At 45.1% G+C, this 25,439-nt stretch overlaps 1 protein-coding gene across 2 annotated transcripts in view; it reads right to left on the bottom strand.

Annotated features, from left to right (window-relative positions):
* RAB31 (RAB31, member RAS oncogene family) overlaps window positions 1-22,971 on the bottom strand; it is a 69,722-nt gene extending 46,751 nt beyond the window's left edge. Inside the window, exon 1 of one of the 2 annotated variants that reach the window (XM_074146337.1) lies at window positions 22,860-22,971. In XM_074146337.1, the coding sequence (XP_074002438.1) occupies window positions 22,860-22,898 (39 nt within the window). In that variant the 5' untranslated portion in view covers window positions 22,899-22,971. The remainder of the gene's footprint in view (window positions 1-22,859) is intronic. The other variant, XM_074146338.1, reaches the window with a different exon arrangement.
* Window positions 22,972-25,439: the final 2,468 nt, after the last annotated feature.

Below are 25,439 nucleotides of genomic sequence, written 5' to 3'. Positions count from 1 at the left end.
AGAACGATCATGCCCTCACAGCCTGGAGGATATTAATACCAAGTGCTCAAAAAAAGCAGTTAAAGCAGATACGAGAAACATTTGGAAGTGAGAAGTCTTTACCCTTTCCCGTAACCAAGAAACTGATCCCACAGCTCATGTGGTTTCCACCAAACTCAGCAGGACACCCCTGCACCTCACAGTGGGAACGCACCTGCCCCTCAGAGCCCATTTGTACTGGGGCTCCCCAAAAGCTGACCTGCTACCCACCTTAACTGCAAAGGCACCATGAGCATTTGGCAGCTCAGCCCTTCCTCTGAGGATCCCTGATCAAGAGAAAAAGAGTGTGACCGATAGAGTCAGGGCTGATTTAGTGTAACCCCTGGGCAGCCTCTCGTGGTACGGCTTCTTCATCAGGCATACAGCTGGAATTACAAAGCTGCTCACACTGATGGAAACCTGTGTTCCAGGCAGAAGGCAATACTGGGGCCTACCAGCAAGCCGTTTTGAAGCTTTCTCACGACAGGTTAGCATCACAAGGTGCAGTAAGTGCATGCACCAGAAACAACCGTGGTCAAATTTGGGTCACTAATGATCTTCTCAGTGCACGTTCCAGTGAGATAATGCTGCCTTGTGTCATCTTTCAGACACAGTGAAGGGGGGGAGAAGGAAAAGAAAAAACCCAAAAGAGTCAAACATACAGAACAAGGATACAGTAAAAAAGCTGTTCCACTCTCCTGAAGGAGGATCTGCTCAGAGAGGAAGCTGGCTGCTCCTGATTATTAAGAGAAGAAACAATTCCTCGCTCCTTGTCACATATTCATGCCACCGGACAAACTCCTTGGCTGGTTCATTACTAACTGAAAAATAACAGAGGAGCCAGTTTATGCTCAAGATTCCCCAAGCTAAATTCTCCTCTTTGTTACACTGATTTGACTCCTGCCAGTACTACAGCAAAAGGAAGGAGAGCTCCTTGCCTTGCCCAGTGCAGAACCTTCATTGTTGGAGCAATTAATATGTACAGATGAAAACACTTGAATTGGTATGAAGTTGCCAAAACCAAAAAAACCTGTCCTTTATCATCCAGGCATTTTATATTTTAAATACCAGAAAAAGGCACTCAAAATCTCTGCAACTGGCCAGGCAAATCTGAGGTAGAAAGACATGGTTTGAACTTTAGGGGAAGAAAAATAATCAGCGAGTCTTACAAAAACTGCAAATGCAGAGAGACCTTTCATTCTGGTAGCTCTGTAAAGCGCAGCTGGTTTTGAGTTGGCAGTTCAGCTTCTGCGCATTAAAATAGCCGTTCTTTCCACTGTCAGAATTGGCCACGCTTTAGGTTCTGATTTACAGTTGAATCCCCCTGGCCCATTCCCATTATCCTCAGCAGGACTTTGATGGAATTTGAAAATTCACAGCAGCGTAATCACATCGCAGTGCTGCTAGATGGTTTGCATTTTATTAGCTATCATCAAACAAATCGCTATGCCTGCACTGTAAAGTATCACTGGGCTTTTGCAGAAATGTATGCTCAGCTCTGGTCAAGCCTGGTGCCTAGGAGGAGTGTCACTCCTCGGGCAAGGTCTGGCATGCAACACTGAGATATCCAACCTGCATCTTCAATGCTTTTGGAGATGCCAGTCCTTAACCCAAAAGCACATGATGTGATCCTGAGTACAGGATTACGGCTGTCTTATAAATTCCAATGGAGGTTAAAAGGCAAAGAACTGAGCAACAAAATAAAGTTTTGCAATTTGCAGCCTGCTTTAGTCTTCTATGCCTGCTATTAACATTTTAATCATTACTCAGACGATCAGATGCAGGCAGCATTGCAATACTTTCCGCGTCTTACTAATCCAGTTACAGCTGCTCTGGAAGGCTGTGGCAGGCGGCTTGAAGAGTATCTGAAACTGGCTTTGGACTTTTATCAACCGTATGAACATACAAGGAAGAGTTATGCACGACACGCTCCTGATCACAGCTCCCAAGGGCAGTATTTTAATCCAAGAATTACTCTACCCAATAAACTTTTTGCTAGCCTTAAGCGGATCCTTCATCCTTCCCTGTATTTGGGTATCACTTACTTGTCTGAAAACACCACTGTAAGGAGAAATACCTTTCTGGAGACCTGGGTTCAGAGACACCCCTGGGACTGAACTCAATCTGCCAAGTGTCAGGCTCGTCCCAGTGAAAATGCAGCCATGCACTGCGGAGCGGTGTCTAGGAAGAAGTGCAAATAGCTTCTCGCTGTATTCAGTTTTTCCATCTGCAAGACGTATCAAGTGAGCAAATCCCACCCCTGCATAAGCGCACAGATGAAAATACAAGAGCAGCTCTTAGACTGACACACTGGCTCTCAACCACTTCACCCACACGAAACCGCCTGAGGCTTCAGCCTGAACCAGAGGGATGCAGGCTGAGGTGCTCTGAAGCCTCACTTCTGCGGTAAAAGAATACACATCCCATTCAGGACACAAATAATTTTTGTAAATTGCAATTTTCATTACAGCCCTGTACAATGAGAGTTATATTATTTCCCCCATGAGCAATATGATTCTCTGAGAAGATCCTTTTCCTGTTGATTTGCTGGGATTCCCCTTCCAGAGCTACAGAACTGGCCCAGGGGCACATCCGATTCCCAAAGCAACGGCTCCATTTTCAACTCCCTGACAGGCCCTCTACCAAACGACAGGTCTGCTGTGTTTTTTCCTCCCTACCCCACCACCACCACCTTTAATTGTCTGGCATTCCTCATTACCAAGCCTGGCGATGTACTTCTGCAAGAAGAGCTCCAAACGACGTCAGACACAGCCTTATGCCACCAGTGATGTACAAGGAGTTTCTGCAAAGGCCTGAGGGATACACAGTTGCAGAGGAAATTTTTGAAAGGGAAGAACTGGAACCAGAGTTGGCCCCCAGTGGTGTCAGTGTGCTAGCACGCGCTTTCCCGACCGAAGGGTACTTGCCCAATGAACAGCAACGCTCCCCTTAAACATTGGAACCTAAGATCCCAGCACAAACACCCGGATCTTGACGCAACTATGTTTTTAGAGGGAGGTTTATTCTGCAGTGTCCCACTTCTTCAGTAGGACCCACCACAATCCTTTTAGTCATCTGCCCACACGAACCTTGCAAGAACACCCCTGTCTGCATTTCTGATTGTCATACACTCTTCTTTAAAGTCATAATATGTGGTAATATTGGTATCTTTTAAGTCAGTCGGTGTATCACTCCTACAAAGTTAGGATAGTCTGCGTGAGATCTCCTGCAGTGAAACACCCCACAGACCATTTCTAATCGCTACTGTAATTGCAGGCCAATGCTGGTGTTGTGGAGCACAAATTAGCTACAAAATAAGGCTTTCCCCTCTGGCGCGCGTTAGAATTAGATTAACTCCAATTCCCTCTACACGTAGGAAGTGCACTGCCTGCTCTCAGAGACATTTTTCTACCCCAACCAGGTCAGTCCTGTTACATTGGAATACAATCATTCCTCATGGTGCTGCATTTGGCACGGAAATTCTTGGCTCTATCTTTCTCAGCTCACTAGCTCTTAAATGAAAATAGTAATGACTTGATTTTACCCTGTAACAGCATCACGGGGATTTAAATCAGAGATTGTTGTAAAGTGTTCAGACAGCACAGTGACAAAGATCCATTTAAGTGACAAAGATCCATTTAAGTGCCTTAAGAGATAGCCAAGTGCTGAGTTTTACTTGTTTGGTATTTACATGCATCTTCAATACCACCTGTATGCTCCTAATAGCCGTTTTAAAATAGAAAAATATCTGCTGACCAGGGCTTAATGCTATCTAGCCTCTTGTGGTGGGTCGACACTGACTGGATGCCAGGTACCCACCAAAGCTGCTCTATCACTCCCCTCCTCACCTGGACTTGGGAAGAGTAAAATCTAACAAAAGGCTCGTGGGTCGAGACAAGGACAGGGAAAGATCACTCAGCAACTACCATCACAGACAAAACAGACTCAACTCAGGAAAATTAATTTAATTTATTACCAATTAAATCAGAGTAGGATAATGAGAAACGAAACCACATCTTAAAAACAGCTTCCTCCACCCCTCCCTTCTTCCCAGGCTTAACTTCACTCCCAATTTCTCTGCCTCCTGCCCCTGAGCAGCGCAGGGGCGGGTGGGGAACAGGGGCTGCAGTCAGTTCATCACATGTTGTCTCTGCCGCTCCTGCCTCCTCAAGGGGAAGACTCTTCACACTCTTGCTAGCAAACCTGCAAGCAAACCTGCTTCAGCATGGGCTCCTCTCTCCATGGATCACAGCTCCTACCAGGAGCCTGCTCCAGCATGGTCTCTCCACAGCTCACAGCCTCCTTTGGGGCATCCACCTGGTCCGGCATGGGGTCCTCCATGGGCTGCAGGTGGATATCTGCTCCACCATTAACCTCCATGGGCTGCAGGGGGACAGCCTGCCTCACCATGGTCTTCATCACGGGCTGCAGGGGAATCTCTGCTCTGGTGCCTGGAGCACCTCCTCCTCCTTCTTCACTGACCTTGGTGTCTGCAGGGCTGTTTCTCTCACGTGTTCTCACTCCTTGCTCCGGCTGCTGTTGCACAGGGTGTTTTTGAAACTTCTTACCTATGTTATCACAGAGGCGATACCACTGTCACTGATGGGCTTGTCTTTGGTCAGCAGCAGATCCATCTTGGAGCTGGCTGGCATTGACTCTATCAGACACGAGGGAAGCTTCTAGCAGCTTCTCAGAGAAGCCACCCCCACTAACAAAACCCGACCACACAAACCCAGTAACACCTCTGAATGTATAATGTATCATCTGATCCCTTCTATTTGTTTTCCTTCAGTCCACATCAGTTAGCAAAAAGCGTACAGTGACTGCCCATCTGCTTCACCTCAGAGGTAGCTGTGTCTGCAGCCCTGTCCACCTCTCCTGTTCCCGACCAGCCACCAAAGCCAAACTCCTGCTGCCAAGTTTTGGCTCCCTTACAGAGTGATTATTCAGCATGTGGTTTCCTTTCCATCCTGCACACATCCTGCACACATCCTCCTGTGGAACTAAGGTCGGGCATGCATAGCTGCTCCAATATCTGCCATACTTGGAGCCAGGGAATGCAGTCTTACTTGTCCTGCCATTTTGCAGGCTTCTCTGGAGTTCTAGTAACTCAGTATTCCCTGTCACAGGTCCATTGCTTTCCACCAGATCCCATCCCACTAATCTTTTAGAGACAAAAAACCCTAATGCCCAAGTTACAAATACATCTTCTTTAATATCTTGCTGCATCTGTTCCTCTCTTATAGACAAAACAAAAGAATATTTCCAGCCCGGCTGCAATATTCGTTACAATCTCTCCATCTATCTACTTCTGTCAGAGATAAGCCCAGAGACCCCAATCAACACTGTGGCCTCACCAAACCATAAAGTACAAAAGCAAGCACAGATGGCCAGAAGCACTTTATCATCCTATCAAAGCGATGTGCCTGGCCAGAGATGAGACAGTCTGAAGAGCAGCTAATGTCTGTATAGTAGCTAATGTTAACAATAAATTCACTTTCCCAGAAACATTCACTGGTTTCATATAATATAATATTACATATACAAACATAAGTCCCTCCTAGAGTGTTTCCAAGATATCTGGCATTATCCTGCTATCATAACTAGGGCTCCAATCTCAAGGTCATCATGCTGAGTGAGAAGCATGGAGAGTCACAGCTGCAGCCTGAAGAGCTTCAAGACGAGTGAACTGGCCATACCTTCCCCTCCTCTGTCTTCCCCAAACACTTGGTTTTCAAAAGGATTTGCCTAAAGTGCTGTCTCTCATCTGGTAGATAGGCACTCCACTAACTTCAGCTGAAGGTTTGACTACAAGTGTGGAAAGGTTTCTCCAAATGTGGGGACTTGAGAGAAGGAACATTATCACCTTGAAAGAAGGCAAGAGGGTGCTGGAAAGACGACCCAGTCAGAAAGAGATCTTTCCTTCGTACATAGTCCAGCGACTGACATGGCATTAAATCAGCAGTAAGGAACAAATCCTTGTTTTACACTGCGCTAGCAGTGGGTGGCAGGATTAGCAGCCACTTGAACTATCTGCTACCCAAGAAATCACAAAGTACCCCACATGGCTGCTGTACATTTACTCACCCAGTGCTTACAAACCGTGCTGCTCTTCCGCAACCTGCCAACTCTTTTGTGTGTAAAGCTGGCAGGGTAATTATAAAGCGATCTTTATTTATGAGACAGGGGGCTGCAGAGGGAAAAGGAGAACAAAGAACCTTCCTTCAGAGCTATTCTTTAAAATAACTCAAATAGAATAAAAATAAATAAATAAAGCCACAAGGCAAAACAGAAATGTGACTGATGTAGAAAACATAGCCTGTGGGTCAGTATTCCAGCTATCTCAGTTCCTTTCTCTGCAACACGACTCAAGAACAGCAACTCTGTAGAATATATTTTAAAATAACAACAAATTAACACTGCAGCCAACCTAGCTCCAGAACACCCAATTTAATAATTTTTAAAGCTAATCTACTTCTGCCAAAAAAAAAAAAAAAGAACCCCACACCCAAACCCATACTCTAATTCAAATATATATGCTTAATCACTGCATCTTATTGTATGATGTGCAAGCTAACCACACTGCCATGCCACCATGAGCGTGGACAGCAAAGATAACAGCCTTCAATCATTATTAATATTATTTGGAAACTGCTTCCCGACATCAAATTTCTAGCTAATTCTCTGTGTCTTTTCCTAGGCATTTCCTTCCCCTCTCCACACAAGTTTTCTCTCAGCTGAACTGATGAGAGAAACAGAGGATTTTAAATTGAAATCAAAGAGCAGAATCTCAATCAATCAATTTCTTATGCCCTTGACAGCATGTGGTATGGATGGCTGTGGAGGAAGAAGTGCTTAGATTGGTGAAAAGGAAGATGGGAACTTGGTGTTTATTTGCATTCCTTCATCTCAAATTGTGGCTTTTGGGGGTGTTGGCGATTCGCTTAAGATGCTGAACTCCTTGTTTTAAACAGCCTCTACAGTTTCAAGTAAGAGCACGTTCTCTACAAAAAGCAGCTGCAAATAAGGTGGTATCAACGTAGCTGACTAATAAGAGGAGAGGATGAAAGGAGAAACAAGAGGAGCACCTTTCAAGGGAACAGTCATACCCACACACAAATCTCCTTTGAGCAGCCATACCCACACACGCCAATAAATGAGCAAAAAACCCTCCCACTGGATGTAGGGGTGGGGGAGACGACCCAACAGTGGAAAGCCTGAGGGTATCCTTAGTGAGAGCTGCTTGTGCTTTACACTACAGCAAAGCAGCCTTGGAGTACAACAGTGTGGGTCACAAGCTGTGTAGAAGCAGTCCAGCCTTTTCGGGACTTCAATATCAAATAAGGCACTGGCTGATTAAGTCACAGGGAACAACCTCACTTAAAAAAAAAATGACTCAAGACTGAGCACATGGTGACGAGTCTTGCTCCTCACCAAAGGAAGCTCCATCACAAAACCCAACAGTGTAAAACCCTTCTCCAAGGGCTGTGCTGCAATGCAAAGGAGGGCATTTAATTGGGAAATAGCACCACCTGGTGACTCCTGGTACTAAAGGGAGAAAGAAATGGTCAACTTGGCCATACTGGGGCAGGAGGAAAGGAGAAAGGAGTACTGGCTAAATTGCTCAAGCGAGCTGCAAATCGAGAGCCTGGGTAAGGATGGAAAGAGTACTGCATGATGGAGTTACAAGAACTAGACAGATGGGACAGACGGAGATGGAAAGAATGCCTGAGCACCTTCCCTTGGAAACACGGGCATCTCCCACTGCTGTTGCCACCTTGGGAGCCCTGCACAACTATGAGTGCTGTGAACATAGCAAAAGCAGTGGCACAGGGAAGCCCCTATCCACACATAAATTAATGCGCCATGAAAGGAAAAAAACCACCCAAGCCTGCAAAGGAGCAACAACGTTATATGCCTCAGAGGGACTTTGTTGTTGTTGTTCGTTTTTAGGAGATCTATAGCTGTGGGACTTTATTATAGAGTCCCTACTGCCCAAACAAGAACCATGCCACTATTTCCTCTGTGGCGATCACTGAATCATAGGATCCTCTTGACCAAGGCATAACACAGACCAGCAAACAAACCTACCCTGCCAGATGCCCTGTAAGTGTTAAGAAAGTCTATTATCTCACACTCATGGTATCCTCCCCCATCTTTTCAATCCCACCACCCCAGTTCACCTTAGACCTCTCCCTGTTACTGGGTTGCTGATTTCCCAGCTGAGCACCACAATGGATACTTAAGTACCACTTCTGTGTTCATCACTTCATTTTTCAGGTGAGCAGGAAAAACGAGAGCCCCTATTTACCATGGGAAAATTTCTACTGTGGTGCCACAGATGGGTGGTGGTCACCACTCATCCCACGGCCAACAAATTAGGAACCACCACAAACTAATCAGATTTCTCCAGCATGTGAAAGCTCAGCAGAGAGGAGCTAAATAAAGCTGAAGTAAAACAAAGAAAAAATGCAAGTCCTGCTTTAATGCCTATGCAATTTTACTGAGAGCAATATCCAATTTTGGCAACTTAAATGGTCAGACTTTATTTTCAGGACAGACTTGGGAGACCTTTTAACATCTGCACACTGTCATCCTTTTCCTACCCACTATCTCAAAACATACATGAAGTCACAAAAATACACTTGACATACTACTCTTCACACAGATCAATTCCTATTTAAAATACAGTAAAAGTATGTGTGAATAGTATATGCTTAGGAATCCTGATAATTGGCCCTGAACTTTAAAGATTAAGTAAGGGATAAGTGTTAATAAAGTAACTTACAAGTCACTATACCTCACGTTGTCAATGGTAATGAGTATTGATTGCAGGGGCCGTTCTCTCGATAGCCCATATGCGCACACACCAGCATAACAATCCGGTTAAATATCATTCATCATCATTGTGCAATGCAGTGATCAGAGAAACTAAATTCAATTTTCAGGCTAAATACATAAATAACCTGAGGCTTTCATAGTTCAGTAAACACGTTAGGCAACAGCATCCTGACAAATGTTGTTTTTGAGTACTGTTTGGCAGAAAAAAATGGGATAAGCAATTCTGTGTTATTCTTTCCAAACCAAATTCTTGTCCTAAGTGAACCTTCCCCACATATATTTGTAGCAGCTGAAACTTTCAAAATAATGGAATGATGAGGAGATCATCTTTGACCTGAATTGCTGTTTAACATAAGTTTCCATTCATACTCCAACACCCTGTCTCTTCCGTTGTCAAACTCCATCATTTGGGGATATAATTTCAAAATACAAGTTTGTCAGTGTCACTTACTAAATAGGGGGAAAAAAAAAAAAAAAATATTTGATACCTGTCCCCACATACAAGATATAAAAAAATCTTCCAGCAGTCTAGAATTGATAATCCAATCCAAACATTATAGTTTCATATCACAGATTGCCTACAAATCCCAACAAAGTTATTTTCTTTTATTAAATGAAGGCAGTGGCTCTTAAGCAGCCAACTATATGCATATTTACTAGGTACAACATTTGAGGAAATGGCTCTTGGTGTTCAGCTTACTATTTCAGTAATATAGAATTGTCCGGCGGTTGCATGGGCAATTTGTAAAAGGGCTGAATTACCTTCAAATTTGTCCATCCAAGCTCAGTAAACAACTCAATTCGATGTTCAGACTTTCCTCTCCCAATTTGTAACTACCTCACCTGCTACTTATTACTGCACTTCATACCAAGGAGGAAGAAAAAAACCACATAAATTATGAGCGTCAACTGAAACACCAGTTGAAAACTTCAGTCCCGGAGAAAAGAAAGCCTGATCCCTTCTCTCTTACAGCTACAGGCGACAGAGATGAAGCAGGCAGAGTTTCAGGGGGCAGCTATATAAAGATGTTTCTCCTAACAAATGGGAGCCAGCCCCATGGCCCCAGATCTTTGCTCTGAATTGGGAGAGTCTTAGTACAGGGTATGTCACCTATGGACAACCACTGGCAAACAACTCTTCTCGCCTCTCCGCTGGCCAAAGGCAGCCAGTGACCAGCAACCTTGAGCCAGTCAGGAAATGCCACACGGGTGGGACAGGGGCTAAGCGTTTCTTCAGTGGTTTTATCACTGAAAACTCTGCTTATCAGTTCCTTTCTAGCTGATATAACAACATGTAAAATCAGCAACCTCTGATGATCATGGAAGGTCTGAAGCAGTCTCCTTTTATCAGCAGCCTAAAGGTCAGCCAGCTGCTAACAGCATCTTCTTTACTCAGGCTGCTCTTACAATTCACCAGCCCACCCCCAGCCTTTGGAAATCTGCCTTCGTTACCCTTCCAGACACATTACAACTTGTGCATTCCCCAGGAGCATCAGGGGAAAGGGGTGTATTGAGATTTACTGGAATTTGCCATTATTTGTTATCTACAGTTAAATGTAGATAACATGTAGATGTATGTTATCTACATCTACACAGACATTAAACGGTATCACGGAAAGGTGTCTGAAGTCCTTGAAACTGGGGGAGTTCATTTCCTGAATTGACGTGCAGGACTGGGAATGGACAATCAGAGGTTTGCGTAAACCTAAATCTGTGTTAGAAAATTTTTCAACAAACTATCACGTTTAATTAACTTAGATTAATAGTGATTTCATGTTCATTTCACCCATTGCCTGGATCTGAAGTTCTCCCTAATACAGTAAACATCACCATTTATTTCAAACAGTGTCATATAAGGACCCACCCAGTGCTTTCCCCCGCTGTCACACACGAAAGTAAACAGAAGAGATAACAGCAAGCACAGTATAATAAAACCCAGGGCTGAGTTGGTTTTTATCCATGGATTTACTGTGTGCTGCTGTGAACTCACTGAGAGTACAGCTATCTGCACCAAACAGGCTCATAAATGGAAGACATTATCAGCACAAGGCCGAAGTTGACATCCAGAATGTTTTCACCTCCCACTGAATTCAGCAGGAACGAAACTCAGCAGCTCCTAAAGCTGGTACCACTAGTGCCAGGGAATTCAACCTTTTAGGGAAAAGCCCTTCAAATGAGCAGGAACAGGTTTTGTTGCTGTTATTTTTAAGGCACTTTCCTCTCTCCACCACAAAAACAACTAGGAAATAAGTATCTAACTTACAACTGACTCTCAGAAAGAAATTTTGATTCACCTGGCCAATTTTTCTCTTCTTCACTCAGAAACAGGGATCCAGAAATGATGGAAGACATACAGACTTTGCAAACCTCAACTGAAAACACACTGGGAGCATTTCAAATGGCAATGCTGAACCATGAAGTTTAGTACATTTAAGGACATCTCCTCAAGTGACAAGAACAGCTGAGCGAGAAGAAGAGCCGATTTGATCTTTCTCTCCAAAGCAGGAAGAGTCTGAGCCACACAGAGGAGTCCCTCTCAGGACTGGCTATTTGGGTGCTAAACATGATTTCTGAATGCAGCCTGAGTGCTTGGGACTATGTGGGACTGAGTCCAAAGCTCCTGCAGGCTCCAGACACAGCAGAACGACAGATGCAGGGTTTTTGGACATCTCAAAGCGGCCCATGAGATCCTACCAGTACTTCCCTTGCAGTTACCGATCTGCAACAGAGCAGTTCTTGACCGGTCAAAAGATACAGCTTAACTGAATACAGCGTAAACAACAATTCTGCAGGTTCAGCTGGACAGAAGTGTTTTGAAACAATGCTAAGACAAAGTTACAGCTTTAAAAGAAAAAAAAAAAAAAGGAAAAAAAGGAAGCTGAAGGCTAAAACCAAGTCAGAGGTGGTAGGTTTTTTTTCACCCCACCTTATCATTTTGTATGTATTACTCCATTTGCTGTTTTTGCTTTGTGTGGTTTTCTGTTTCCTTATTCTCAGCTTCTCTTTCCCTCACTCCTGCTCCCCCCGTGTTCCTCGTTCCCTCCCACAGATCACCCACAACGGTCCTCTAGTGTTTTCTCTTGGTCTCTTCAGTTTCAGTTCTCCACTTCCTCCTCCATTAGTCCCTTTCTTTATCACTTTATTCCTCCAAGTCTCCTCTACGCTGACTGTTACACCCCCTTTTCTACTGGCCACCACTTAACCCATTCCTGAAAAACTTTTTAGGCTGTAGGGCTGCCACTCTCCTTCAGACAAACTTTTTTAATGTTGACTTATTCTATGGGTGCCAAAGGTTCATTCTCTCTCTTTCTCCACACGAGCCTAAAGGAGAAGGCAAACCTGGCCATGAAAATCTGTATCAACTTAATTATCTGGTCAAATAAAGCACCTTCTCCAAAGAGCCTACCAGATGCTGAAAACCAAGCAAAGGTAAAACTGAGCTACTTTATCTGCTTTTAATGTTAAACGACAGGAATCACTCAAGAGCTGTGCTATCTCAAATACTTAATTTACATAAACTTTTTATCTTTGTCCTCTGCAATCCTGCATTCAGCTGTGTACTAAAGTATATGCTGAGCTTTAACCTTGGGACTCAACTGACCCTGTTCAGCAAAGGCTGCACCCTTATATACTGCTGAAGAGGGATTACCCCAATGCTTAGAATTAAACACGTGCTTAAAGACACAACTCAAATTAGGGCTTCAGTAACATAATCTCAAATCAGCATTTATATTATCTGGTTTTATACAACTGCCGTTTTTGTCACATAAAACATGCTCCAACTGACTGTCAAATGCCTAGGCATGCATTTACTCTTTCCAAGCACATCCTGAAGGAAAAAAAAAAATATAGAAAATATCCAGGGGGGGACAGGGAGAGAGGGGATATCAAAGGACAAAACAATTGACTCTGAAGGCTAGTCACACAAACTACACTCTGCTCCTGGAGTCTTAACAGTTGAAGACATTAAATGGGAGGGACAATGTTTAATTCCTTCATTGACAATCAAGGGAAGACAAAAAGTCCAACTTTTCTTGAATTTTCTACAAGAGCAGTATCATCCAAAAAAAGAAAAATGCTGACCTTAGGGAGAACGTAAGAGAACACCTTGTTTGTAGAACACTCTAAGAACCGAATATCCCAAAAGTAAGATTGTCTGCATAGTACTGCAAAGGTTGAAGTCAGCATGGATTATGCACCATGAAGGACTTATGGCCTAAATGTGGTTGTAAGCTTCCTGTTCATATCAGCTTTAACAAAATACAGAGAGTGTTGATTTTATGACTCTTAAAATACATCCACTTATATTTAGTACACTAAGGAAAAAAAGAGGAAAAAAGATATAATGGGCTTCCCATCTAATAAAGGGAATATGTTCTTTCTCATTTCCCAAACCCCTCTAGGAATTAACCAACCACCAGATTTATCCAGCCACAAAGTGGAAGTGTGCCCTTACAGACTGGTACCAGTCAGAGATGTTTTTTTAAATTAACAAAGACTCTCTTAAGCAAACATAGTATTTGCTTCCACAGATGGCAGAAGTTGCTTGAAATTATAATTGTGACTGCACATGGACAAACACCTCAAATTTTTCAGTTGTAATATGCTTCTAACTCCTAAACTACTCACCATAGTGATAATGTACTTCCTCCCCCTTAAATCAATTAGTTAAAAATTAATTAAAATCCCAAGAGCCAAATTGAGCCTTGGTGTGACTCTAAATCACATTCAGGGTTCTTCCCAGGGATGCTTTTCACATCAGCCTTTGGGAAGCCCAGTGATCAGGGCTACAGCTTCTCTGTGTCGACACACCAGACGTTGACTAAACACCGAAGGACTCCTCCTCTGTCACTGAATTCCCAGCACCAGCCTCACAAGCAAGAAATGGGCATGTCTGGAGAATACACACAGTGGCAATCCTGGAGACAAGGTACCAGCTACTGGTTACAAGCATAAGATAGAGAAGGTTAAAGCTACTCCAGCACCCACTCTATCTCACCGGTCACCAGTTGAGCATGGGAGGACATGCAAATGGCTTTCAGACACATCCCACTGGTCAGAAGCACAGCTTTACTGATGAACAATTAGATCCTATCAACACTTAATAAGTTTTGTTTGCTGCAGAATTAAATGGGCTAAAAAATATTAATTTTTCAAAATGAAACCCACTTTAGGAACCTCTAACTCACTTTGGTTCTGTAGACAGTCTTTGAAGCAAAGGAAATTCTGCCTCAGAGAGTCCCTAGCTGTAGGTCAATTTCTGCAAAAGAAATTTTAATCATTTTAAAAGACTGCCCTCACAGTTTTTATAGTTCCTGCAGTTGTGCCCAGAAGAGGCTGACAGGTCCAACCGGGACACCCAATGACGTCTGCAGCATCCTGTCTCTCTGCTGACAAAGGAGGAAACAATAACTCGGGGACACAAAGTATTTAGTAGCTGGATTTCATGCACATGTACTTCCACATGTTGCCCAAATAAGAACATACTCTGTCCAAAACAAAAAGTGCAAAACCGTAACTGCTCTACCATCCCCTCCAAGAAATATAAAAACCACACTAACTAGCAGTTATGTTTAAAAATAGCCAGGCGAAAATAAAAAGCATTTGTTCCACTGCCTGTTGTTCAGCTTTCACGAGCGGCCCTGCAAGGCTGGAGACTGTAAATCAAACCACTGGCATTTGCTTACACAAGGCTGTCCTCCGAGCTGGCCTCCCATCCACCTCCGCTGGCGGCTTGCTAAAGCTTGGATTTGTCTTTTTGCAGTGGTGTTCAAAACTGCAAGCGTTCACAGGAAGGGTGTATAAGATGTTTCAGGAGAAAACTGAAATGTCTGCCTTTCCTGGCACGCTAAAGTTAAGTTGAGATGGAATTTATGAAATTTCCGTTCACCTTGACGCTTACGCAGGTCTGTACGAGGTAGGTAGAGAGAATTCTCCATGAGAATTAAAAACATCTACTATTCTCATTTATTTCAGGAGCGCGTGCCCCATGGCAGCTCTCACACATGTTCTGGTGAGGGGCTGCAGAGCTGCATGCACACGAGCTGCCTGTTGGCTGTGAAGATGAGTTAGTGCGGGGCACGACAAGCCCCAACAAGGAGCAGAGAAGGCTCTCCAGGAGAGCTAGGAAGTGGCAAGCACACCTTTTCCTCCTTCCCTAGCAGGCAGGGCCACTGCCTGGACTGCCCAAGGACAAGCTGTTCCCACCCGTGTCCTCATGTCATCCCTGCAGAAGGCTCCAGGGACATCAGAGCAACCCACAACCAAGAGCTTCAGCCATGCCCAGGGGGCTGCACACTAGTCCCCCAGGCCAGCTGCTGTGGGTCTGGCTCGCCCATGGTGCTGCAGAGCTGGTGGGGGGCAGCTGAAGCCACGACCCGGAGTAGGAAGCTCTCAGCTATTAGCCTGTGTGCCAGCATCCACAGCACGGGCAAGGAAACCAAGGAACAAGAGGGAATAGATACTTACTGTAACTGATATGCGCTGCCAACTCTGGAGATGGCAAATGACTGTTGCACTGAAAACAAGATCCTCGGTGCTCCCAGGATAAGCTCCACAGAAGAATGAGACCAACCTTGAGAAAGACTGAAACGCCTGACAGGCACGCTACCTAATTTAGCCAGGGCAAACACATTTGCTCCCTTCCATGTCAGGACCCAGTACATGGGAGCAAATGAACCCTCTTGATTTCCCACCACCTTTCCCGACCCTTTTGGAGGATAACTCCGGACACCTCTGTGTATCCATATGTTGGGCATTAGGCTGGCCCCAGAGGCAGCTTGAGGAACACACAAGCAGAGGAAGCCCTGCATATCTCCAGGTGGAGATGATGGCAAGATCAACCCATGACTCCAAACTACAGCCCTCCAGCAACAGAGGTCGGGAACTGAGCACCTGAGCCACTGAAGCTGAGAAGACACAAGTTGCCCTGCACTCAAGAGCTTGTTTTCTGAGGCAGTACCTGAAGTGTGGGGAAGGTGGGGTGAACTTTAGCACACCTGCTAAGAGCCAGCTCTATTCCCTTTCAATGCACCCCTCAAAACCAAGATGCAGGAAAGGAAGAACATGGCACCAGCCCTGATCTCATCTGGGCAGGGAGGGACGCAGCCATGAAATGGATGATCATCAACAGTCTCTGTAGGGGACCAGGCAAATGGCATTTGGAAGAAGGAGCAGAAGGGAGACATACGAAAAGGTGGCTGTTTGAAAGCAACGAGTGCAGAGCTGTGGCTCCAGCCTCCCTGGAAACGCTCCTCTCAGCAAGAAGTTAGTTTGAGAAACTTCAGAAAGAGTACATCTATCTGGCCTGTACACTTGCAGAGTCTGCAGCACCCACATAGCCAGCTCAGACACATCCCAACACTAGCAAAATTTACCAGCACTGTAATTTGTAAATATCATCATATGCAAAAGCCCTGCAGGTTCAGAAGCCTTTGCCCATGAGCAGCTCAGCTAACGCCTCTTTTGCCTCTTCCTTAAACTGCGCTCTAGCTGCAACACACCCTATCCATAAGGCAAATTATCACCCTTGAAACCAGTCGTACCATCAACCAGAGTCTCAGAAAACATACTTTAAATGTAAATTTAAAATGGCCTTTGAATATGGCTTGACTTAAGCCAGTTAAAAGAAATCGCCTGATGAGAATGAGAGGGTTTCTCTTTTCCCCACACACATTCCTCACATGCAGAGTTTCTGGCTGCTTCACACAGTCTGCCCCAGCACTACTTCACTGAGTAGGGCTAAAACTGCATTCATCTGTGTTAAAAAAAAAAGGAGTTTATTACCATTTCAACTTCCTTATTTTTGTAGAAAGCAAGAATTTACTTTTTTCCTCGGAATTACTGTAGAACAAGAAGTTCCACAATTTTTAAGCCAAATCTAAGAAATCAAAAAGAGGGACTGAAGCAAGGGGCTGGGGAAACGTAGAAAGAGAACAAAACCAAAACCCAATTGGTAACACTATAAAACAAAAGAAATAAATACAACTTGAGAGACAGTAAAACTACAGCCTGCACATGATTTTTGGATGACAGCCACAGCAGGGTCTCATTCAACGGGCAAGTGATAAGCAGCAGGAGGGAGCGGAGAGCTGGTTATCAGTAGATCAGAGTCAATCCCGTGCAGTTCTCCCAGCAACTGGCACCAGCCACGGGGTATTCTTTTGCTGCCCAGCTGATGAGTAATAACGAGCTTCCTCTCAGAGGCTTTGCAGCTACTGAAAGTAAAACCTGCTTCAAGTCCTGCCTTCTGCTGCTTCAGAAATCCAGTTTGGTTGTGCTGCTGGAAACAAAAGTAGAACGTGGCCCCCGCATGCATCTTTTCCTAGAAGGATATTCAGGTCATAACCCAGTCTACTCACTTTTCTAAGCAATCCCACCCAAAACTTCTGGAATATATGACTAAATAAGAAAGTTTTTTAGATACATCAGGAAAGCGGTAAGGCCAAAAAGTCAACATGAAATCCTGAATTCTGTTAAATTCTGATACATTGTTTACCTACATATTTAATGTCTATGTTGCAAAAAAATATTATTTAGCCACTTAAACTTTTATAAATTAATAGGAAAAGGGTAGATTCAGCTTCTGAACATACTGACTTATTGACACAAGAAAAAAGGCATTTCTCGCTTGCTATGTAACTGGATTTTTATGCAGTATTTTTCCCCAAAAAACCAAAATCACCACAGTCCCAGTCTTCCTCAGTATCCTAGCAGACTGTTCTTTTGAACAGTAAAGTTGGGCAATGGAATATGGAAATATGCACACGTAAGTGCAAGCTTCAGAGTACTCTTCACCAAGGAAGAATACCATTTCCCAAGGAAATGAGGCATATATAGTCACGCTAACCGTGTGTCTGGCTGTCTGCCTTTCAGTTCCCCACGGACCTAAAATCATTGTCCAGTTTTACACGTGATTTGATGTTTCACTACAACGCAAAGAAATAAGTGGCTAGGAAAGAGACACAGATGAAGTCTCTTTTGACGGAAAGGTTGCAACAATAGATGTTTCACACCAGTGACTCCACAAGACAGACAGCTATGCAAAAAAATTCTCTCATGATAGACCTACTTGTTTACATAATAAACCATGAATGAATAAGTAGACAATGATGAACCATTAACATGGGAGGGAAAAAAAAAACCAACAACTGTTTGTCAGTCTGTGTTCTCCTCTCAGACGGATACTTTTTGGACAAAATTTTAGAAGGCATACATTTATATCAGTACAATTTTTCTTTCTCTTTTCACAACCACTTTTGTCATCTGCTCTACTTTGGTCCCTCTTGTTTTGTTCTAGGCTACAGCACTGCAGCTGTTGATGCATGCACACCTTCTGCACCCGTGTAGCGTTACTGTCTTCAGTAGGATGCTCATCTTAACATGCAGAGCCCCTTACACATATCCCATGAGATGAAAGGTCGTTCACTGGTACAATCCATCCAGGGATGCATTTTTGGTTTTAACAGCAGGGCACCTGTTTGGGTTGGGACATCTAGGCACTAAGAGCATTAATAATGACAAACATATTACAGTCAAAAGAGAAGTAAAATTGCTGTCTTTTATAAACACCACCTAAAAGATTCTCAGTCACACGTGTTCAGTATAATAACTACTTAAAGAAGAGCGGGTACTTAAGCTTTGCATTGAAAGGTCTGATGCATGCATACACTCTACTACAGGAATTTGTCCTCCACCCAACAGAACCCAGATCTTTACATTATCACATCATGAAGACAGGAAAACCAGAGAGATTTTCTTCTTAAGAAAACTATTATAATATTCCCAATAACTTTAAACATCAAACAATTCTGAGCTCAATTCCACAGCCTGCACATGCAGATGCTGCAGACAGATGCACACGACATCACCAATGGTAATAAACTGTTACCCATACCTAGCAATTGGGATCCAGCTGTGGTGAAACTCCTGAGGAAACCTCCTCGACAGAGGAAACGTCACTCCTTTTACAAATGTAGGCTTACAGACTTCAGACAGTATTTTCAGACTATGTGCTAGCAGAAAGCATGCCAGCAAATGACTTCTTACAAGCAAGCAAATGGAAACACAAACAGGAGGGTGATAAAAGATGTCTCGGGCAAGGAAGGCGTAGGCACTACGTTTGGGAAAAAACTTTCTACAGTAAGAGCAGTTAAGCTCTGGGACATAATCCTGGGGAAAAGATAAACCTTCAACGCAAGTTTTTTAGGAACAGGTGAGACCAACATATGTCAGGTAAGTTATAAGAGGAGTTTTAGGGCCAAGGGATGACCTCCGAGTCTCTTCCAACCCTAACTCCTTTGGTCCTATGATGAACACTCACAGCATAAAAATGTAATAAACAAAAACAAAAGGAAAGGAGTAATGGAGATCACTTTAGATGGTAGTTAGCAAGCCACCTCCCAAAGTCTCTCTGAAGGGCTGTCAAAGTTTCCTCAGGAAGTGACAAAGACAAGAAACTTCGCCTTAGTCCTAAACCTGGCAATGTCTTCTGTGGTTGCCACACACAATTATGTCAGGACTTGGCAGAGAGCTCTAAATCACTCCTCCAGCCTGCATAAAGAAAATGTTGGGAGCCAAGGCACATGGCATTTAGCAGCCACAGACAGATTAGGAAACCTGGCAGATCTTCCCAGCCGCACGCCCAGCCACAGTTCAGCACTTAAGCACAGCTCAGGAACACACCAGCCCCCCTCCTCCACCCTCCTCTCCTCCCCTCTCTTTCACCCCCTCAAGAGGATGCCCACCCAGGACAGAAACATCGCATGAGCCAAATGGGAGCAGCAGTTCATTTTGCCACATAAACTGAGCTGCAGCTAGAACTTGCTCAGCCCCAGAAGCAGGTGGCCTCTAACACAGGGACAACTGCTGTGAACAGACTGGACCGAGAGACCAAGAAGAGTTTGAGGCGACAAGACAGGACTCGGAGCAGACGCTCAAGCATTGGCACTTAGGAAGATGAACACCTTCCATGTGCAGATACCTCACCACCCAGCAGCAATAATTTACTAGGTGAAGTAGTTTAGGAGCAGGCTTGAGGCCACTTGCACGGCAACATACTCAAGAGAGCTATTAAAATTTTAGCTCCATAGCTCTTACACCTAAGGCTGTGAAGCACTGCACAATCAGGCAGGCATCCTGTTCCTGTCAGCCCACGGCGAGCTGGAACCATCTCTCCTCAAAGAGCACTGCCCTCCCAAATTCACAAATAACAAAGCTCTGGGATCAACAAAGCCTGCCTTCCAAACTGACTCACACCTAGCCTTGAGCTGCCCCAAATTTCCTCTCTGTCCTCTCTTGCTGGTGTCTCCTTCAACTCCTATAAACCCCAGGACCATCCCCTTGCTGTGCACAACTCTTGGCTGCTCCAAATCTCCCATCACACCCAGAGAGTGTTTTAAAAACCCCACGCTACTCAGGAGGAGGAGGAAGTGAAATACAAATGCCCAAATCCCAGTTATGATAGATTTCTGTTGAAAATTAAAGGCCAGGTTTCCTCCTGTGCTACAGCATGACCTGGACAATGCAGGGGGTACATCCAAGAGCCGGTAACTGACTCCCCATCGCTACTGCAATGGCTCCTGGTCACACTCGCTCTGGAGTACTGAGTTACCTTATAGGGGCTGGCAGCATGGAACACAGCTCTGGTTTTTCTCTTCCCCTCTCTCCTCACCCTTCCATCTAGACCCTCTACAGACAACTAGGGCTTTGGTGCTTGTGGAGAAGCTGCCTCTGCAAACATTGCACCAGCTGCATTTTTTTTCCTCACTGGGGAATTCTGAGCTGGCAGAAACAGCCCAAGCCCAGACCCTTTGCACAGCTGAGGGCTATAGACCATCAGTGATCCTGCTATCTGATTTAGAGGCCCAATCTAGGGCTTTGTTCAGAAGTGGAGAGGGATACAGGTTTACAAACCAATTTAATCCCTCATTTCTAACAAGGACAGGAACTCATCTTGGGACTTAGACAAGACAGACTTGATTGATTATCAGGGGATCTACTAGATACAATACAGATTAACCTACCAGGACCTATTGAAAAGACTACTGTTAAAGTTCTTTTTGGTAGAACTGAAAATATATTTTTGGGTTGTTAAGATTAATGCCTGCACTTCCTCACGTGGACAGGTACAGAGTCTCTCTGTTCTGGAAGTCTGAGCTTCCTGAGGGGATGTGTCGTATGAAGAAGTCTTCACTTTTGGGAAAACAGGACATCAACCTCCATGGTAAATGAGATGTCTATGATCAGAAGTAGATGGTTTTCTAGGATTACACCCTATTAAAATTCAGAAAGGAACATCTCACTAACTACTATAACTAGAGACACATCTTCTTAAGCATTCCCACTGCCACCCTATCATTTTAATGACTCTACATAGTAATTGCATACTCCTAGTAACACAGAGCTGCTTTATGGATTCCTTTTCCTGTTTTAAAAGAAGTAAACAATTGCCTTCCAAAACCTCCAGTACATTTTAATGTTACAAAACAGCAATAAATAATGGGCAAGAGGAATGTCATTCCACAAGACACCTCATCTCTACAAAATTACAGGATTACTACTGGGGAAGAAAAATAAAGACATATCCACATATTCTACCACAGACTCCTCAGGTTTGTACAAACCACATTTATTTTGTCTCTATGCCATTTTAAAGGTTGAAGGCAGGAATTCTTACCGAGAAAGGAGGAATGGTCAACTGCAAAATAGTTCAGGTTGAACTCTCCAGTGCCCTGGCACTTACCCAGCAGGAGTGGGTACCTTGCCCTAGAGTAAGTGTCAACACAAATCAGAAAAAAACTGGGGTGTTTTTATTTGTTTGGTTTTTTAAACCTTCACCTCACTTCTACTGCGTGAAAGAGAATTCACTCTAAAACGCCTTCATCCATGCAGCTTTTCTGAATGTTTATGGAGGTAAGGACCTAAAAGCAGCCTAACTCGCACCTGATAATTTGAGAAGTTTGATGATTTTTTTTTTTTTTTTTTTTTTTTTTTTTTTAAAAATTAAGTAGCGATGCTCTGGCGGTGACTGTGAGAAGAGGGGGCTCTGTCCCCCCCGCGGTGTTTGTACCAACCCGGTGAGCGCGTTTTGCCCGGCAGTGAGGGCGGGGGGGGGGTGGTGGCGGTGGTGCAGGCAGAGCCGAACTGCAGAGCTAAGCACATTGCTGCTCCAGATGTGAACACACGGCGCACACACGGGTCCGCCAAAAAAAAAAAAAAAAAAAAAAAAAAAAAAAAGGCAAAAGAAGAAAAAGCAGTGGCAGAAAGGACATTCCTGTAAGGGGCCGAACGAAAGAAGCTCTGAATAAACCCAGGCGAGTAATTAAACGAAGCACCCACACAGCACACCGGGGCACAGGCACCCGGGAGAAGGAGCCACCCAAAAGAACGCCTCGGAGCTGCCGCTTCCCCCCGTTTCGCTTCCCCCCCCATTTGTGGGGGGGGGGCCCGGTGAAGCCAGCGCTTGCGAGTGACAAGACCCGAAAGCCCGCCGAGGGGATGGCGGGCTGCAAAACCCTCCCGGGTCCCCTTCGGGGCTCCGGCGCCATCGCCCCCCGCGGCCGGGGAAAGCCGGGGAAAGTCTCTGGCGGCGACGGCGCCCGCTTGGGTTGGTGGGGGGGAGAGGTCGGGAGCGCCCCCCAAAGAGAACCCCTCACTCCCCACCTCGCTACACCCTTCTCTCTTTTTAAAAAGTTCCGAAACAAGACAAAAACAAAACAAAACAAAAACTCACCGAAGCCTCCCCCCACCCCCAAAGGCCGGTGAGCGGCGGCCAAGTTTCGGTGTGGAGGAATTCACGGCGGCCGAGCCCCCCCCGCCCCCAGCCCAGGCCGGGGAGACGCGGCGCCCTTCAGGAGCAAGAAGGAGGTGGCGGAGCTGGAAGTGTTCCCCTTTCTAGCAAGCACCCCGCCTCCTTCAGTCCCCACCGGGAAAGAAAGGGGAGGGGGGAAGGGGGGGAAGAGGGTGTCCCCGTCCCCCCCCCCGGGATCCCCTCTACTCACTCCAAGCAGACACACTTTCAGCTCGCGTATCGCCATCATCTGCCCGGGGCCCGGCCGCTCCTCATCCCCCGGCCCGCCGCCGCCACCGCCGTTGCTCCGCACTGCCCCGCCGCGGCTCGGCACAGCCCCCCCCCCCGCCCCTAAACCTCCCCCCGGGGCCGCCCCCGCCGCTGCCGCCGCCGGCGGTCACATGCACGCGGCCCCGGCCCCGCCTCGCGCTGCCCGCCCGCTCGCCCGCCCCCCCGGTTCCCGGGTCCCGTCGGCGGGACATGGGGAGGGGGGGGAGGATACACGGCGGGGGTGTCTGGGCTGGAGGAGCGAATCTGCTGGGTGCTGCGAACGCTGGGCCCCCGGAGCGGGCGGGGTGTTGTGAGGGGGGCGGTGATGGGGTAAATATTTGCTGTTGTGGGGAAAAAAAAAAATAAGGGGTGGGAGACTGCACCCTGCCCGGGGGCTGCCCGGGCGCTCGGCCCCGCACCCCGTGGGCTGGCCGAGGGACGGGGTTTGGACTGCTTGGGCTGCGGACGATCTGCACCCATCTACCTTTCGCTCTAAAAGAGTAACTCCATTTTTACCCACTCTTCGTAATCCCGGGCTTGATTACAACGGCCAGCCTCGGGTTGGCAGTAGGGCTGCACCCCGCAGGTCAGAAAGTTACGGTAAATGTTACGTTGCAGCTAACCGCCAAAATCAGTGAGGGGCTGGCGGGTGTCGTAACCCCCAGCTCTTCTCGGCTCCCCGTAGCCTAAGTCCTAGAATTTACGGAGAATTGCATGCCATAACCCCAGGAATGCAGAAAAGCGTTGTCTGACAGCTGTTTTAGCTGTTCCGTTCTACTTACAGCTTAGTTGTTTTTTTTTTTCATTAATTTATCAGGTAGAATTACTAGAGGGAAATGAAGAAAATCTTGATTAGTCATTGTGAGATTACTGCCACGTCATTGGGAGCTTCCTGGCGATAAACTGTTGTGGCGTTCATTATGTCACTAATTAGTTCCACATTGGGTCCTACTCTCACATTGATAGGCTGGAAGAAGATGTTTGCACTCTTCCAGAGCTCCCGAATCCTAGGCCAAGGAAATGCTTGGAACAAAGCAGTTGTTATCCCCAAGGAGGAAAACACAAAGCATTTCTAGTGGAGCATCACAGCCTGTCAGCAGAGACACTATCAAAAGAGAGGTATCAAAGGAGAGGCTCATCAGAGTGATGCTTGTGGTTTAATTAAGCTTTTCTTTTCTTTTTTTTTTTTTTTTTTAGGAGAAATAAAGCACAGCAGGTTTTCCAGACAGCCAATACAGAATATTGCTAGGATTCTCTCTCCTCGTTGTCTTTCCACAAGAATGCATTATACAATAAAGTCTTTCAATAAGCAAATAGAATACACTCACTAACATAGAACAAATACAGTTTGCAATCATAGCACAGCTAATTTAAAGCAGCCCAACATTTCAGCCAGTAATTAATTCTACAAATTGACAGGAGATACTAATTTTATGGGGTTTACACCATCTCACTCCATTCTTTCTTTCAATTTTAAATCTGAGTAAAAAGTTTCTCCTCTGACTTTGATTCGGACTTTTCCACTGTTGAGGGACTGAGATTCACAGACAGTGTTATGGCTCAGGATAAATAAATTATTCTTTCGTCACATCTTTAAACATTTCCATGTCTTTCATGTGTCTTATTGGTCATCTATCCCTTTTCTTTGGTCCATCTTTTGTAATACCCGAAGTTTGGGAAATTTTGCTTATTGTACACTTGAAACAGTATACAAGCTGAATTAATTTCAGCAAGAAACACTTGAATTACATTCGATTCTAATCTAGTCTACGTTAGATTGTGGATTACAGAAAGAGATTGATAAGTGGCACACTATATTCAAAGCTGTTCGGTGTCACAAGCACAGCTTGAGGGCTTGTCTATAGGTTCGCTTGGTTTAAGCTGCTATGATGTAATGAGAGCATCCATACGGCAGATTAATGTGCTTTATGTGCATTGGCTCTGCAGCTTTAGCCAACGCGCCTTAACTTTCCAAAGCTGCTCAATGCAGGCATGCACCAGAGTACAAAAAGTAAAGTTCCAGTTTGGGAGAGCGCTTGCTTAAGTCCATTTTTGAGACAATAATACATCCCACTGACTTCAAAGGCGTGTAAGTACCTGCCTAATTGGTGCCTTGACTCAGTACCACCGTAATACAAAAAAAAGCACTTGAGAAATCTGCCCAGGAAAGCAAGTCAGATTCCCATCTTTCTCCTTATCTGAGGAAACTTCTTCTCAAATATGCAGTGGTGAAACAGGAGCTCTCACTAAAAAAAGTTAAAGCCCAGAACTCAAAAGCTTACTTCTGAAGATAGCAAATAACTAATTAGCTACTTACAAACAAGCAAATTGTTTAGAACGGTAGCATGAAGATGACCCAATGGAAGCTGTTCAGGCTGAAACAGAGGGAGAGAGGGTGTTTTACTTACACAAGCAAAAAGTCTGAAGAACCAAACAAAAAAAGAACAACCGGAGGAAAAAATAACCCATTGTACTCATTTAAACAAAGAGTCTAGGAACCAAAAAAAGAAAAAATATCCCC

The sequence above is a fragment of the Numenius arquata genome, chromosome 4 (genome assembly GCF_964106895.1).
Source record: "Numenius arquata chromosome 4, bNumArq3.hap1.1, whole genome shotgun sequence".
Lineage (NCBI taxonomy): Eukaryota > Metazoa > Chordata > Aves > Charadriiformes > Scolopacidae > Numenius > Numenius arquata.
This window is presented reverse-complemented; position numbering and strand designations above follow the sequence as displayed.